The sequence below is a fragment of the Carassius carassius genome, chromosome 34, assembly GCF_963082965.1.
Source record: "Carassius carassius chromosome 34, fCarCar2.1, whole genome shotgun sequence".
Taxonomy (NCBI): Eukaryota; Metazoa; Chordata; class Actinopteri; order Cypriniformes; family Cyprinidae; genus Carassius; species Carassius carassius.
In genome coordinates, this window is record NC_081788.1 from 24037233 (window position 1) to 24052035 (window position 14803).

General features: G+C 35.5%; 1 protein-coding gene across 2 annotated transcripts; it reads left to right on the plus strand.

Annotated features, from left to right (window-relative positions):
* Window positions 1–1767: 1767 nt before the first annotated feature.
* Window positions 1768–12755, plus strand: LOC132114810 (occludin-like). 2 transcript variants are annotated; one of them, XM_059523145.1, is made up of 8 exons: window positions 1768–2107; window positions 4726–5514; window positions 6460–6621; window positions 9563–9714; window positions 10690–10905; window positions 11587–11758; window positions 11834–11875; window positions 11993–12755. In XM_059523145.1, exons 2-8 carry the CDS (start codon window positions 4750–4752, stop codon window positions 12089–12091), a joined length of 1608 nt encoding a protein of 535 aa, XP_059379128.1. In that variant the 5' UTR covers window positions 1768–2107; window positions 4726–4749; the 3' UTR covers window positions 12092–12755. The 2 variants fall into 2 exon arrangements, with proteins under 2 accessions (XP_059379128.1, XP_059379129.1); XM_059523146.1 differs by having other exon boundaries at window positions 4729–5514.
* The last annotated feature ends 2048 nt before the right edge of the window (window positions 12756–14803 follow it).

The following is a 14803-nucleotide window of genomic DNA, read 5'->3' on the forward strand; positions in this document are numbered from 1 at the left end:
TATAAACTTTCTCAGTCAGAAAGCTGTTGTACACTAAAAATTTTCTGTCACAAATTTGTTTTACCACAAGTGCTCTGATGTGGGGAAGTTCCATTTCCATATATATATACTTTCTGCATTTCCCCATGCATGTGTCCACTTAACATTCCTCTCAGGTCCACTATCTTTGCTCTGAGTATTTATTAATATTTAAGAACCAAAACAAACAAATCTGGCACATTTTTCATGCAGGTTTGTCCCCCCCTGAAGTGATGTGAATTAATGGATTGATCAATTATTTATTACTTTATTACTAAAAAGTAAAAAATGGAGTGGACTAAATAAGAGCTTTTTGTCTATAAAGGGTAAAACAAACAGATCTACAAAAAAGAATGTCAAGATTTTTATGAGAATAAAGAATGGGGGGTATGAATTTTTTAATATTCTTGCCTAATTTTTTTTTTCTTTCACAGATCTGAAAGTTTGATTCAGTTAGATCTGTGGCCGGATATATCAACTATTTAGACTAGTCTTAATTATATATATATATATATATATATATATATATATATATTATAACTAGTCATAACTTTTTAAAGTTAGTTACAAAAAGGTAGATAGGATAGGTAGGTAGGATAACCCTATCTTATTACTGGTTGATAAAGCTAGTTCCTAAGATACAGTTGGCTGTTTTTATGCACCTGGCCCATGATGTCATTCTGATTTTCACTATTAAAAATAAGGCCTATAGCAAGAGAGCCATAGATGGCCATGTTGAACATTTTTCCTATAAATTTACAATGCTATTTGTTTCGACTTATCAAAAGTCTGGCCTTGTGTAATTATTTTATTATTTACCTTTTTTTGGGGGTGGGGGGGTACATAGACCAATTGAATGAAGTTTGTTATATTACTATTTGTATTACAGTGGTCATCTTAATTATAAATAACCTCAACCAAAGAGATATTATATGTTGCAGTTTATTTCATAGGTCTCGCAAGAAAACTTGCCCCATCCCTCTCACCTCGTTTTATTCCCATGACATTCTTTGATTCCACGCAGGACGGCGCTATTTAACAGCGCTATGCAAATATTGCGCTTAAAAATGTACGAACTAAGGCTAATCAGCATTTTACAACCTGCTTATCTCTCAACACTAAAAACCACTCTCTAACACCGATAATTTTTTATTTTTTATAACCTGATTATTTATACAGTGACAATTAAATTATCGTATCGTCGAACAGTGTGGAAATACAGAGCTAAATTAGTTAATCATGATTGAGAGATTGAATTTGATATTTATATAAAATGTTCTAGTGTTCATAAATAATTAAATACACACATAACTGATTCACTTGCCGAATTTTATTTATTTATTTATTATTATCATTATTATTATTATTATTATTATTATTATTATTATTATTATTATCATTATCATTATTATTATTTTGATTTTCCCATCACAGATGTTGTCACTTCTTGTAGGGTGTGATGGATTGCAAACAACAAAAAACTAGCTATTGAAATAAATAACCCAGAATATTTCTTCATAAATTAAATGGCTGTTGTTGTTTTTTTCTTTTCTTTTCAAATGACCATTATAACGTTATAGACCATGTGATAAAAAATTACACCTGTTGGAAGTTAATATTTTATCCACTATAATAAGATGGAGACACGCTAAAACAATGAATGACAGAAATGCCCCGCCCTCTGCGGGATAAAATGGGATAAAACCTGGATCGACTGTGGAACTGCGGAATGCGGACGAGTCACGTTTCTAGATTAGATCGAGTAAACGTCTTGTTCTGAAGGAAGTTTACTTTCACAGCCGTCACGAATTTCCGCCCACATCTTTTTGAGGGGGGTCAAGAGCACTGGAGAATCATCTGATAGAGAGAGACTCGTGCAGATGTGTTTCACTGCATGTAGGAGCAGGTGGACTAACATTACTCAGATTTACAGAAACTGCCAACACCTTTACTCTCACCTGCTTCATTTTTATTTATTTTTTTAACTCGAACTGAACATTTTTATTTGAAGACAAAGAAGACAAATCTGAGAAAATAATATTGATATTAATAAAACTTCATATCTTCAGGGGAAGACAGATTCAAAAAGGTAATATATATTGTTGCTACTAATGCTTTTCAGCCTATTAATAAAAAATATGTTGTTGTCTCACAAAAAAGAAAGAAAAGAAACTATTGACTAAAACAAATTTTAGTGTGTAATAGACACATGTAGCAGTTTTACTAAGATATGGAAAGTAGATAATAACTGCTTTTGTGATCTTGGCTCCAAGCTAACCCACTTTGTTTAGTGTCTCTGGAGTTTATACTTCATCATCTGCTTCAAAAATACCATATTACTTTTGTGCATAATATTAAGACAGTACAATACTTTTTGGACAAATACCATGGAAATCCAATGTTTCTTACTATGTTAATCTTTACTTATACAGTATAAAGAGTTTCATGTTGCAATAATACGACGTTTTCAGTCATGCATGGTAGCATTCTTTGAAATGCCTCGATCTACCGTGGTACATATTAAAGTACCATTGTGTTATGATGTGATGCCAAGATTTTACCATGGTACTTCTACATTAATTAATAATAAATTAAATCAAAACTGTGCTGTGTTGGTAAATAAGAAAGGATTCTCTTGAGGACACCTGATCACTATAATTGTATCTGCCTACGTAGGCACCCCCTCTCCGGAGTGGTCCAGACAGTGAAGCTCTTGTGTTTTTCTATCCAAGCCTGTTTTTTTTTTTTGTTTTTGTTTTTTTACCTCAGGCCTTTATTACCATGGTGACCATGCACAGACAGAGTGCAGCCTTGACTTTTTGCTATAACAAAGGAGAGAAGTTGGGGGAGGCCGGGCAGTAGGTGAACACACAGTAAACAGATAGATGGCTTTATCTAGGCCTGGGCCAGGGACTGAAAGTGTAGCATGCATTCTTCTGTTGCTGTGGTTTTGCATGCTGCTGTAGATATTGAGATTTTTTTTTTATTGAATTTTGAATATTATATTTTATTGAAGACATTACAATTGCAGACATAAGACATTATAAATGTAAATTAATATATATATATATATATATATATATATATATATATATATATATTTTTTTTTTTTTTTATATATATTATATTTTTTATTATTTTAAATATTATATTTCATTGAAAACTGTAAATCATGACATTGCAATTTTGAGCATAAAGACATAAATTCTGAATTATTTAGAATATTTCATAATATATTTAATTTTTTATTATTTTACTTATTATATTTCATTGAAGACGGTAAACTTGTTAAACAACTTCAATACAGGGACTTTCATATGACATTTACAAATAATGAGAAGATATAGCATAACTTTCAAACTTTTTTAAAAACTACAAATTTTGAGCAGTGTGTCAGAAAGACACACCTGTTTTTTATGCCAAAACAAAAATTCCATCAATGGATTGTTCTGTATTTTATTACAAATGTGCATTCACAGTAACATAAAAGGACAGCTAACATTGAAATGTAACCAACATATTACCTCCAGTAGTGTTTGACATATTTTATAACATATTTTTGTTGAGTACTTTTTTATGCCTATTCTGTCTTGTTTTTCCCTGTTTGGGACCTCAACCCTGGAGCATATAATCTGAAATTAAACAAACAACCTGGCCATTTGGGCAGAATGTAAATCTGTGCATGTTGAAGTCAATGCCGGACAAATGATTGAGATTGAGTTTAACTCCCACGGTCGGGCCTGTAAACAGCGGCTTTGTGTGGACAGACTCTGATCCATGGTGCTGATGTCTCCACTATACTCTCTGTTGTTACCTCACACTGATCAATAGCACAGTTATTTCAGGCTTTTGGTTTCAGGTAACATCATTTTGGCCCGTGTATTAATTGATGTCACTGCTAATGTGCTGGCTTAAGACATTTAAAGGTATAGTTCATCCATGAATGAAAATTCTGTCATTATTTACTCACACTCGTCTTGTTCCCAGCCTGTATGCTGTTTGTTATATTTTCCAGGATACACAAGGATTGTATGTCAACCTTCAAACAAATACATTTATTTTTTGTATTTATTTATGCTTATGATTATTTATGTATAATATTCCATTGCAGATCCTGTTTATGGGCAAAAGTGACAGTAAAGACATTTAGAATGTTACAAAAAAAAAATCTATTTCAAAGAATCTATTCTATTCTTCAAAGAATTCTGAAAAAAGGTATCATGGTATCATAAAAAGAAATGCAGTGTTTTCTCTAGTTTTGATCAAATAAATGCAGTCTTGGGGAGCATAAGAAACTTATTTTGAAAACATTACAAATCTTACTGACGGTATATGTGAAAATTCATATAATTTATGTAAAAGTCACTTTTTTAATTTAATTTCATTATTTATTTATTTTTTAAATAAAAGTATTTAATACATTTTTTTATTTAATAATTAAGGCAGTCCCCCCCCCCCCCCCAGTTAATAATTACTTAAATTTTGATCTGTTTCTTACATAAAGCTATTGTGTATCTTAGACTGAAATAGTTAGACTGGAATGCTATTATATATATATATATATAAAGAAATATATTTAATATATATATATTAAAGAAAAATTTAGCTGGTCTTAAACAGTAAATGAGGAACCTATAACATTTTCTATATGACTGTAGCACCTGGGTGATGATATTCATGTTTATACATTCATGTGCTTTTTTTTAGCAGGTCACTGGATGTCTTTGAGAGATGTTTGAGAAACATCCCTACGATGGTCCCCCCATGTACACCCCACCTTCCAATGGCTTTGGACCACCTGGGAGCTTCCAAGACCCACGGAGTGAATTTGATCCCTACCCTCCAGCTCCAGGATCTTACTATGTGGGTGAGGAGGTACCACAGCATTTCTACAAATGGTTTTCCCCTCCGGGAATTGTGAAGATTATGGTAGCAACCGTTATAATCCTCTGTCTGGGAATCTTCGCCTGTGTGGCCTCGACTCTGGTTTGGGACATGCAGTATGGATTAGGTTATGGATCTGGACATTCCGGCTATCCTGGATACGGAAGTGGAAGTGGATATGGATATGGCAGTGGGTATGGATACGGAAGTGGATATGGATATGGAAGTGGATCTGGATATGGAGGCTACTACAATTCTTACCCGACTCCTTACTCGGCCAAGACCAGCATGATTGCCGTTGCCGCCATAAACTTCATCATCGCTTTGGGGTTCTTTGCAGCCAGCTTTTCCAAAACCAAAACGTTCCGCAGCAGGAAGTTCTACCTGGCGGTGCTTGTTGTCTGTTGTATAATGGCAGTGATTCAGGGCATTATAAACATTGTGTACATTGTAGGAGTGAACCCTATGGCCCAAAGCTCCACCAGCTCATACTACAACCCCATGCTTATGATGTGTCAGAACCTCTATGGCAGCAGTGTGACAGGAATGGGGGGCAGCTTTCCCATCTATAACCAGTACTTGTACCACTACTGTTACGTGGACCCTCAAGAGGTACCATTTAAAGTTACAGGATGTTTCATAATGTCTTTAGACACTACATTTCATTTGAGTTTTTCTTTATAGTTAACAATCCAAGGATTGCCACAGACCATAATTTCAACTCCCCCATTGTGTAAATCCTTACAGGAAGTGCATTTTTTCATTAAGATTTTCAAAAACATTGTAAAAGAAATCTATTTGATTTGAGTGGTTTAATCCAAGTCCTGTGAAGAGATGTGATCAATTTCGATGAACATAGAGTTTATGTGTTTAGTCACATATAAGCGTTAATCAGCGCACCACTAAATCAGTTTAGTTAAGTATGATAAATAATTTAAAGTGACGTCACATGTATATAAATCACATGTATTGTGATTAGTGAACACAGAGCAGTGGGCAGCCATTTTTGTTGTGGCTTCTGGGAGCAGCTGAGGGTTCGGTGCCTTGCTCAAGGCTCTCGCCTCAGTCGTGTTATTGAGGGGCTGTACATTCACTCCTCCCACCTGCTGCTACCTGCCAGTACTGAGACTCAAACCCACAACCTTTGGGTTGCAAGTCTGACTCTCTAACCATAAGGCTATGACTGCATAATTTATGTATGCATACATGATAATCTTAGCACCAGAACGGCCAAGCATGAGTATAGTTTCTTCCCTCAAGCAATCCATCTCATGAACAGGTAACTTGGCAATAAACGTGTAATACTCATTACACAACACTACTATTTATTTATTTAACACACATACCACTTTTTACATTTCGTTGCATTTGTACATAACACACCTGTACACATGAATACCGTGTATTGTGTGCTTTGTATATTGTGTATTTTATTTTTTTTGTCTTGTCACTGTCATTCTGTCATCGTATGTGTAAACATACCTGGCAATAAAGCCATTACTGATTCTGATAATTATTTATGCACTGGACTTAATACTACAATTTTGTCATTCCCAGGCAGTTGCAATGGTTTGTGGGTTCATGGTTGTGGTGGCACTGGCTGTGGCGGCCTTCTTCTCCTATAGGACCAGAAGTAAAATCTGGCACTACGGGAAACCAAACATCTACTGGGATCGACCACTAATGGGAGGAACCGAGGGCAGAGATGTGGAGGATTGGGTGAGTTTCTATATTACCACTTATTGTTTGTCTCTACAGCAAACAGCATCCAAGTACTTTTCAGGGGAAATGCCCATACATTTAATTGTCGAAGTTATATATATAGGATCTAGCATCCCAGCAGTTGTCCATGGGACAAGCAGTTTGATTCTTCTAAATAGTTTGTTATAGTCAATCTAGTCTTTTGTTTAGTGGTTTGAAGGTGTGTTTTAAAGTCCTATATCCTATAAAAGTTTCAGTGGCCTGTGATAATTCAGTCAAAAGGTTGAATATGTTGCTGATACGGTCTGTTTGTTAACAGCCAGCCTAGTTTCGCTGTGATTGATCATTAACCAAACTGAACAAGTCAAGTGGCTTTTAACTCCTTGGATGGATGACTATGAATGACTAAACGTTTGTAATACCAAGACAGTTAGAAAACATACTTGAATCAGCATTATTATTATTATTTTTTTACAGTTCAAAGAATAAATTAAATGTTTAGGTATAAACATATTTATTAGAAGTATTTTTCAATGGCTGAGACAGATGTAAGTGTGACCACGGCTTGGTATATTACTGATTATTATATGTATATTTAAAGAGTTATTTATTTCAATAATTGACTTAAAAGGACAGGAAAACACATTTAGATCTTAAAATATGTTTTGGGTACATGCCAAATATGTATTGTATATGTGAGAGATGAAACGCTGCTCAAGTTTACTAAGATTCCAAAGTTTGCAATCAAAGGTCGACTCAAACATGAATTTTTTTCCAAAAGCAATCATAACTCTATAGCTCTATACTCTTGATGTGTTAAAGTTGTTTCTCTTTTTAATTCTCGGAATTTTAGAAGAAATGTCTGAGACACAGTCGATAATTAAAAATAAGCTTTAAACTGAAAATCCTGAGCTTAAAATGAGCGACCTCTAGTAAATCTTTCATCTGGGTCTACAGGTGGTTAATGATCCCATAGCTGGTGGTGAAGGCTCTGTTGGGGTGCGGTTTGATTTTGGATTAAGTCCTTTGGAAACATAATTACTACCATCATGAGACTGGTCTGCCTTTCTCTGCCCTGGTGCTTTCAGTAAATCAATGAGCTCTGACAGCGTCCCTAACCATCCCTTTAAGTTCCTTTCTCTCCTTGCCTTTCTATCTCTCCTTCACATTTTTCTGGTGCAAAAGGAGGTCACGAGTCTGAAACGTCCCTCTTTTCTGTGTTCTCAAGCATTCTTTCCATGCTTACAGTATGTAGCGTGATCACGGATCAACGGTGGCAGTAGCTCATGCAGGGAAAGCATGGCTGGAATTCCTGGATGATTTGGGCTCTTGTACACAGTTGCTTTTCCCCTTCTCCCCAGCTGCAGGGAAACGCTCCTCCACCCTCTTTCCTGCTGCGTCCTCCCTCCTAACACACACAAACACACACACACACACACACACACACACACACACACACACACACACATACCTTCACACAAAACCCCTTCAGAACAAAACAAATAATTCCGCTGACACACACACCTGACTTCATTGTTTCAGCATTGTACTGCTCAGAATTGTTTTCCTTATGGTTTTTACTTGTATATGTGGTTTTATAGCCACTCCTTCTTACACTTTTTTGCTTTAGAAGAAAAGGATTATAAGTCATATATTGTGCTAGAAATATAAACTATTGGCAGTATGTGTTTGTCACAAAACACTGACTTACATGCTGAGAACATCTTCTGAAATCAAACTTCGACAGGAAGAGCAAGACTACTTTTGCTTCTCATTCCCTACGGTCTTTCCTGTACAGCAGCAGAAGGAAAATAAAGTCTGAACAATGGATCTAAAATGGTTTCTGTGTTGGTATAATGTATACAATGCAATTTCAAAAGTCTGCGATCAAGACAGATTTATGATGTTGTCAGTAGTGTATTGTTTGTGCACTATAGTAATATACATAACATCCTTACAGTCAGGCGTAAGCTTTTATAAGTAAAACTTATCTGTTATGTTAAGTCACTTTTCCAAACAGATTTTTAACATCTTATTTTTCAGATTTACACTGCTGATCAAACGTTTTTAAAGAAATGTATGTGACAAAATACAAAATTCAATGATATTTTAAACTTTCTGTTTGCCAAAGAATCCTATCGCATATCTTTCCACACAAGTATTAAATGCTTTTTAATACTGATAATAATAAGAAATGTTCAAGCACCAAAACAGCATATTAGAATGATTTCTGAAGGGTCATGTGACATTGCAGACTGAAAATTAAGCTTTTTCATTACAGGAATAAATTGCATTTTGAAATCTATTAAAACAGAATAATAATATCAATATATAATTATAAGAATAATATTTTACAATATTGGTTTCAACAGCATTTTTCATCAAATGTGGTGAGCTTTTTAAAATCTTACCGACCCAACCTTTTGAATGGTATTGTATGTTTAAATACAGCACCTGCAGAAAAACAGATTGTTGAGTGATAAAGAGTGTGAAGCCATTAAGATTACACATTTATTTCACATTTAATTTATTATTACTGCATATAAATGCATTGTATATCAATCAATGCAATACAAACGTTTCCTCAAGGCTTGGCAGCAATAAAGAACAGTTTTTGTCCAAAGATCACAGATCATGAAAAACTATGAAGTTGAAGCAAAATATTTTTGCTAAAATTATAAACAGACCTGAGGGAGTTATTGAAATGATTCAATAATGAGATAACTCCTGATTAAAGATGCCACTGTTCATCAAGCAAAAGAAACCGTTTCAAAATCATGTTAAAATATCTGTAATCTGCTTTTAGTTCTTCTCACTAACTTGCTTTATTGTCTGTGATGCCTTTTCGCCTGTCATTATCTAAAATATGTTGCTTCCTGATGTTTTGCTCGTCATGCTCTCCGTTCAGATATGAATCAAAGTTTGCAGACTTTGTACTAAACAGTTGTTGTTTTTTCAGGTCAACCATGTACAGGATGGACAGAGCGTGCAGGAGGCATCCATGGTGTTTTCAGAGAAGATGGCTCCTGTTCTGGTTTCGGCCCCCAGTGTCGGCTCCATCCCCCTAAAGACTGGCAGTGTCTTTAGCTCTGAGTCCCACAAAGTTATCGGGTGAGTGAGTGATCCAACCCTGGGATAGCTGGAAACGTTCAAGCAAATATTGCATGTCCCTGCTTTATTGCTTAAGGCCTTAACAAGTCATTTGAAACTATTTTCCAGTTTTAAATACTGTACACTACTGATCTAGTTTGGGGTCTCTTATGCTGACCAACACTTTTCATTTAAAAACACAGGCAATGCCTCTATGTAAAAGATGATTGGCTACAATTTTTTTTTTCATTTAAGAAAGAAAAAAGAGTATTCTTTCATTTGACCTAATATGTATATTGGAAAACACAAAAACATCACAGTGAAGGACAATGAAGAAAACATATTGCTTATTAGCACAGTGAAATGTGATAGAGCAACATTTGAAATCCATGAGCTAATTACATTTACTCTTATTTCTTTCAATGCTATGTTTAAGAACAGAGTTTAGTAGCCTTAATATCATCTCAGCCAGAAAAGCATTAGGAACTTCTAAGGCGTCCTCACAAAAATTACTTCTAATAATCATTTTCTCATTCACTTCATTATTTTCCTACAATAACGTCACAGTCTTCAACCCATAGAAGTTTATTTCCACCATGGAATAAAATAATATAAAATCCCAGGTTATATCTCATAATTCAGATTTTTTTTTTCTGAATTGTGATATATGAAATCAAAATTGCAAGAAAAAGTATATTGCGATTTTTTTTTCTGAGTGTACGTCCCACAATTCAGATTTTTTTTCATAGAGTTCTAAGATACCAAAATGACAGAAAAAAATAGTATTCCGAGATGTAAACTCCAAATTCTTAGAACAAAAAAAAAGTGTTTGTATTTAATTGTTAGACATAAACTCACAATGGTGAGAAAAAAGTCTGAACTGTGAGATAGAAACTTGCAATTCGTTTTTTTTTTTTTTTTTAGTGGCAGAAATAAACTTCCATATTAAACCATTTCTCTTTTTGAAAAAAGTAGTAACAATTTTTCCACCCACAGTTACCCTGAGCACTCTTTTAGCCGCCCATATCTCTCCACATCCCCGTCTGGAGAAGTGAGCTCCAGCCCCTCCGGCCAGACGGACACCATCCTCAAACCGTCCACCTCCAGGGGCAAGAGACGCAGGAGGAACCCCGAGCTGGATGAGTCCCAGTACGAAACCGAGTACACAACAGGAGGAGAGACTGCCAATGATTTTGAAGATCTATGGACACGGTGAGGATTTGTTGTGGTTCAGGCTCAGTGTTAGTATAGTAATCATCTCTGGTAGGCATGTCCACATGCTAACACAATACACCTAACAAAAATTACCTTAATAAAGAGTTAAGGCATGGTCACATTAGCAGAATTTCAGTGAATGCTGGTACGTATTTTTATATTAGGAATTACTCCAAATAGTGGCATTTTACATTAGCAAAAATTTGGCATATGGAAGTATTTCACATAAGTGAATTTTTTGGTAAATGGTAGTATTTCGCAAAAGTTAAATTTCTGCGAACTATAGTATTTATTATATCAGCAAAATTTCTGCAAATGGTTGTATTTTACTTTAGCAAATGTCTGGGAAAATGGTACTTTCTCACATTACTGAAACTTCTGCAAATGGTTGTATCTCATATTAGAAAATTTCTTGGCGAATTGTAGTATTTCACATTAGAGAAATTAGCAAAACTTTTCATGTTTGCAAAATTAAGGCAAACGGTTGAATTAGTGATTTTTTTTTTTTTTTGACGAATGGTATTATTTTCACTTTTTTCACTTTATTGAAATTATATGAATGGTGGCCATTTTCAAACCAAGCAAATTTTGGATTGTCAACACTTTCTAATTTGCATGACCATATTAATCACAGAAAGTAACATCACAACAACTGCTTTGTGTTTCATTTCCAATCAGTCTATACCCAGAGATCACATCTGATGCCCAGCGACATGAGTATAAGAAAGAGTTTGACTCAGACCTCAGGACCTATAAGAAACTGTGTGCCGAAATGGATGACATCAACGATAAGATAAACAAACTCAGCAGAGAGCTGGACACACTTGAAGAAGGCTCGCCCAAGTACCAGGTGAGGGACTGAAACATTTTAAGATGACTACTTCACCTCCCTGTTGTTGACTTTCTTTTTTATCTCACATTACAGGCTGTAGCAGAGGAATATAATCGTCTCAAAGACCAAAAACGGGTGAGTCATGGTGATAAAACTGAAGTATGACTAAACATTTGACTCATGTTCATAGTAATAGATGCTCTGCTTTTTTGATGCTAATATAAGGCTTTCTTTTCCTTATTCCCTGTTTAGATGGCAGATTATCAAAACAAGAAGCACCAATGTCGCAAACTGCGCCACAAGGTTTTCCATATTAAACGAATGGTTAAGATCTACGACCGCCGTCAGTAATAATGAGCTCCATTAAACCACCACACCTGCTCTCCTTGTTAAACACTTTTACATTTAACTGACAAAGCCTTCAAATGACTGTGGGACCAAAGTTGCCCGAAACTGCCGTAACCATGGTTTCACCCAGTTCTTAGGATTAACCTGAGCCCTAAAGATGGTTGGAAAACTCCAAGATTCCAAAACCGGTCCTTCCAAAGTCTTTCCATTACCTGGAGCTTGTTCTTTCACCAGAAACAACTGCTTTTTTAAAGTGAGTGACTTCATATGGCCTGTACAATCCCATAAAGCATAAAAATATTGTTGTTCTGTTGTTTGTTGGGTGCGGCTGTGAGTGCTAACTTCAAGGTCAGCTGATTACAGCGGTGCATGTGTTTGTTGGAGGAAATGTACTTTGGACAATCCTCTTCTACCGAGTAATTTGCACCTGCATTGGCATCTATGCAATCCATTTCCTTGTGTATGACTGTAAATGAGTTGTGTGTTTTTATTGTCTGTAAAGATGTAACAGTGGGGCACTGCTTGTTTTCAAGTCAGAAATCATAAACTGTTTTGTTTCGAGGTGTCCCAGAATTGTTCCCAGAAACAAGGTATTTAGTTGGGCAGTTGTGTCCTAATGGTTAGAGACTCTGAGTTCGAGTCTCGGTACTGGCAGGGATTGTAGGTGGGGGGGTGGGGGGGTGGGGGGGGGGGGGGGGAGTGAATGACCACGACGGAAGTGAGACCCTTGAGCAAGGTACCATACCCCTAACTGCTCCCCCGGTGCCGCAGTAAAAATGTCTGTTCACGCTTCAGTGTGTGTGTTCACTACTCACTACTGTGTGTGTGCACTACTGCACTTGGATGTAGTGAACAAATTCTGAGTATGGCACCATTCTTGGCCACATTTCACATCACTCACTCATTTAAATATGCAGATCATTACAGAATATTCTCTTTTTTTAACAGCTGACTGCCTCTGAAAAAGAAGAAATGGAATTTTAAATCACAAAGATGTTTGATATTCAACTGTAGTATATTTAATTTCATATTCAGTCGAGTTTGGAAAGAAACAAAACCTTGCCAATGGTGCACTATGTAAATATGCAAATATGCAAGGATTCTGTTCATTTAGTTCTAGATGTCTCACTGTCTCATTGCATTTGATTCGTTTTGAAAATTGTGATTTGCACGCTATTTAAAACAATAATTGCTGCTTTTATCTCTAACTAATCAAATGTCTATGCAAGATGTCTGTTGTTATGGACGGCAAGTAAGTTCTGTTCCGTTTATTTACTCCTGTAAAATATTTTGTTTGAAAACATTTCAAGTGGTACAGTACAGTACTTTCTCACGTGCATAACAGCATTTTTTTTCATCTGTACACATTTTTTGTCCTTTCTGTTTTCAATAAAGTTTTGTATTTTAAGTTTTACATCTGTTTTTAAAAGTATAGCTAAGGCTGTAGTAGAGTATTTAAAGTGTAAAGTTTGTTTTTCTTTTATTAATACAGAGCTAAGAGAAATGTTTAGGGTCATTTAAATTTAAGTAAATTGCATTTAAGTAAATTACATTTGAATTTAAATAAATTAAATATTAATGTCTTATTTGAGATTATACTATAATACATCAAGTACATTTTTCGGTTTACGACCGGAATAATAGTGAAAGGATTAAAAAAAAAAAAAAAGGAAAAAGGTTATACAATATCACCCTCTGGTGGATGTCTTTTAAATAATAAGCCAAGAAGAAGAAGTTGTCCAATTTCGGTAATGTTACGGAAACATACGATGAGTCTTTCGGTTGCGTTCGGAACGTTACGGAAATACACGATCGGTAATCACTCCGCGAAAAAAGGCTAATAACTAAATTACCAAGACGTGTGAACGCCGATTGGTCACCACGAGATTCATCACCACACTCCTGTCCTGATTGCATTCGCTGAACCAGCAACGACATTCACATGCATCAAATGAGGTTGTGATGTAGAAAAACTTTGAGGATATTTCGAAAGGTTAAACAGAAAGGTATGTAACTTACATCTTAGTAAACTTTATATTCTGTCATTGGCAGCGGTGCACCTGCTATATGTAATGACTTTTGGATATGCGCACACCTGCGTTATATTATGACTGCATTGCGCTTCTCCGAGTTTGGAGTGTATTATGACGTCTTCATTCATCTGCTTTTTTTGTCATCTGGAATAACGCACATTCTGCAACCATAAACCTAACGGAAGTATAAGTAGGCTATTTTATTTAGGTTTTCTAAATGCTCTGATGAGGAAAATTAAATGGTCATATTAACACATTATTTTTGTTATTAGTTGTATTAATAAAATGCAAATACGTGATATTCTTATTTTAATGACAACGAATGATTCTGTCTTCAGCAGCTTTTTACATCTACATCCAACACCACCTACTCACGCTTGCTCAGAAATACACACAGGTCTGTACTGGTTTAATTCGCTTAAAGGATCAGTGTGCTTTCGAGAGATCTGCACCTTGTGCTCGTTCACGTGGTTTGTGTGTGTGTGAATCTGTCAGGGGCTCTTTAATCTGTCCCTGTTCCCGACCTGACACGTGGTGTGACGATGCCAACACTTCACCTGGCTGAAAACAAGTCAAGTGATTAATTTGATTAATAATTCTAAAACTTTACAGATAGATGGAGTGGCTGCTTGTGTGTCCTAGTGGTTGATAGGGTGTTGCTATCCAGTTTAGTGAGTGTTCT

What these genes read in the sequence shown, in the direction of transcription:
- LOC132114810 (XM_059523145.1), top strand. Translation starts at nt 4,750, where the DNA reads ATGTTTGAGAAACATCCCTACGATGGTCCCCCCATGTACACCCCACCT. An exon ending in TTTGAAGATCTATGGACACG is followed by an intron (nt 10,906 to 11,586) that starts GTGAGGATTTGT and finishes ATTTCCAATCAG; the next exon opens with TCTATACCCAGAGATCACAT. An exon ending in AAGGCTCGCCCAAGTACCAG is followed by an intron (nt 11,759 to 11,833) that starts GTGAGGGACTGA and finishes CTCACATTACAG; the next exon opens with GCTGTAGCAGAGGAATATAA.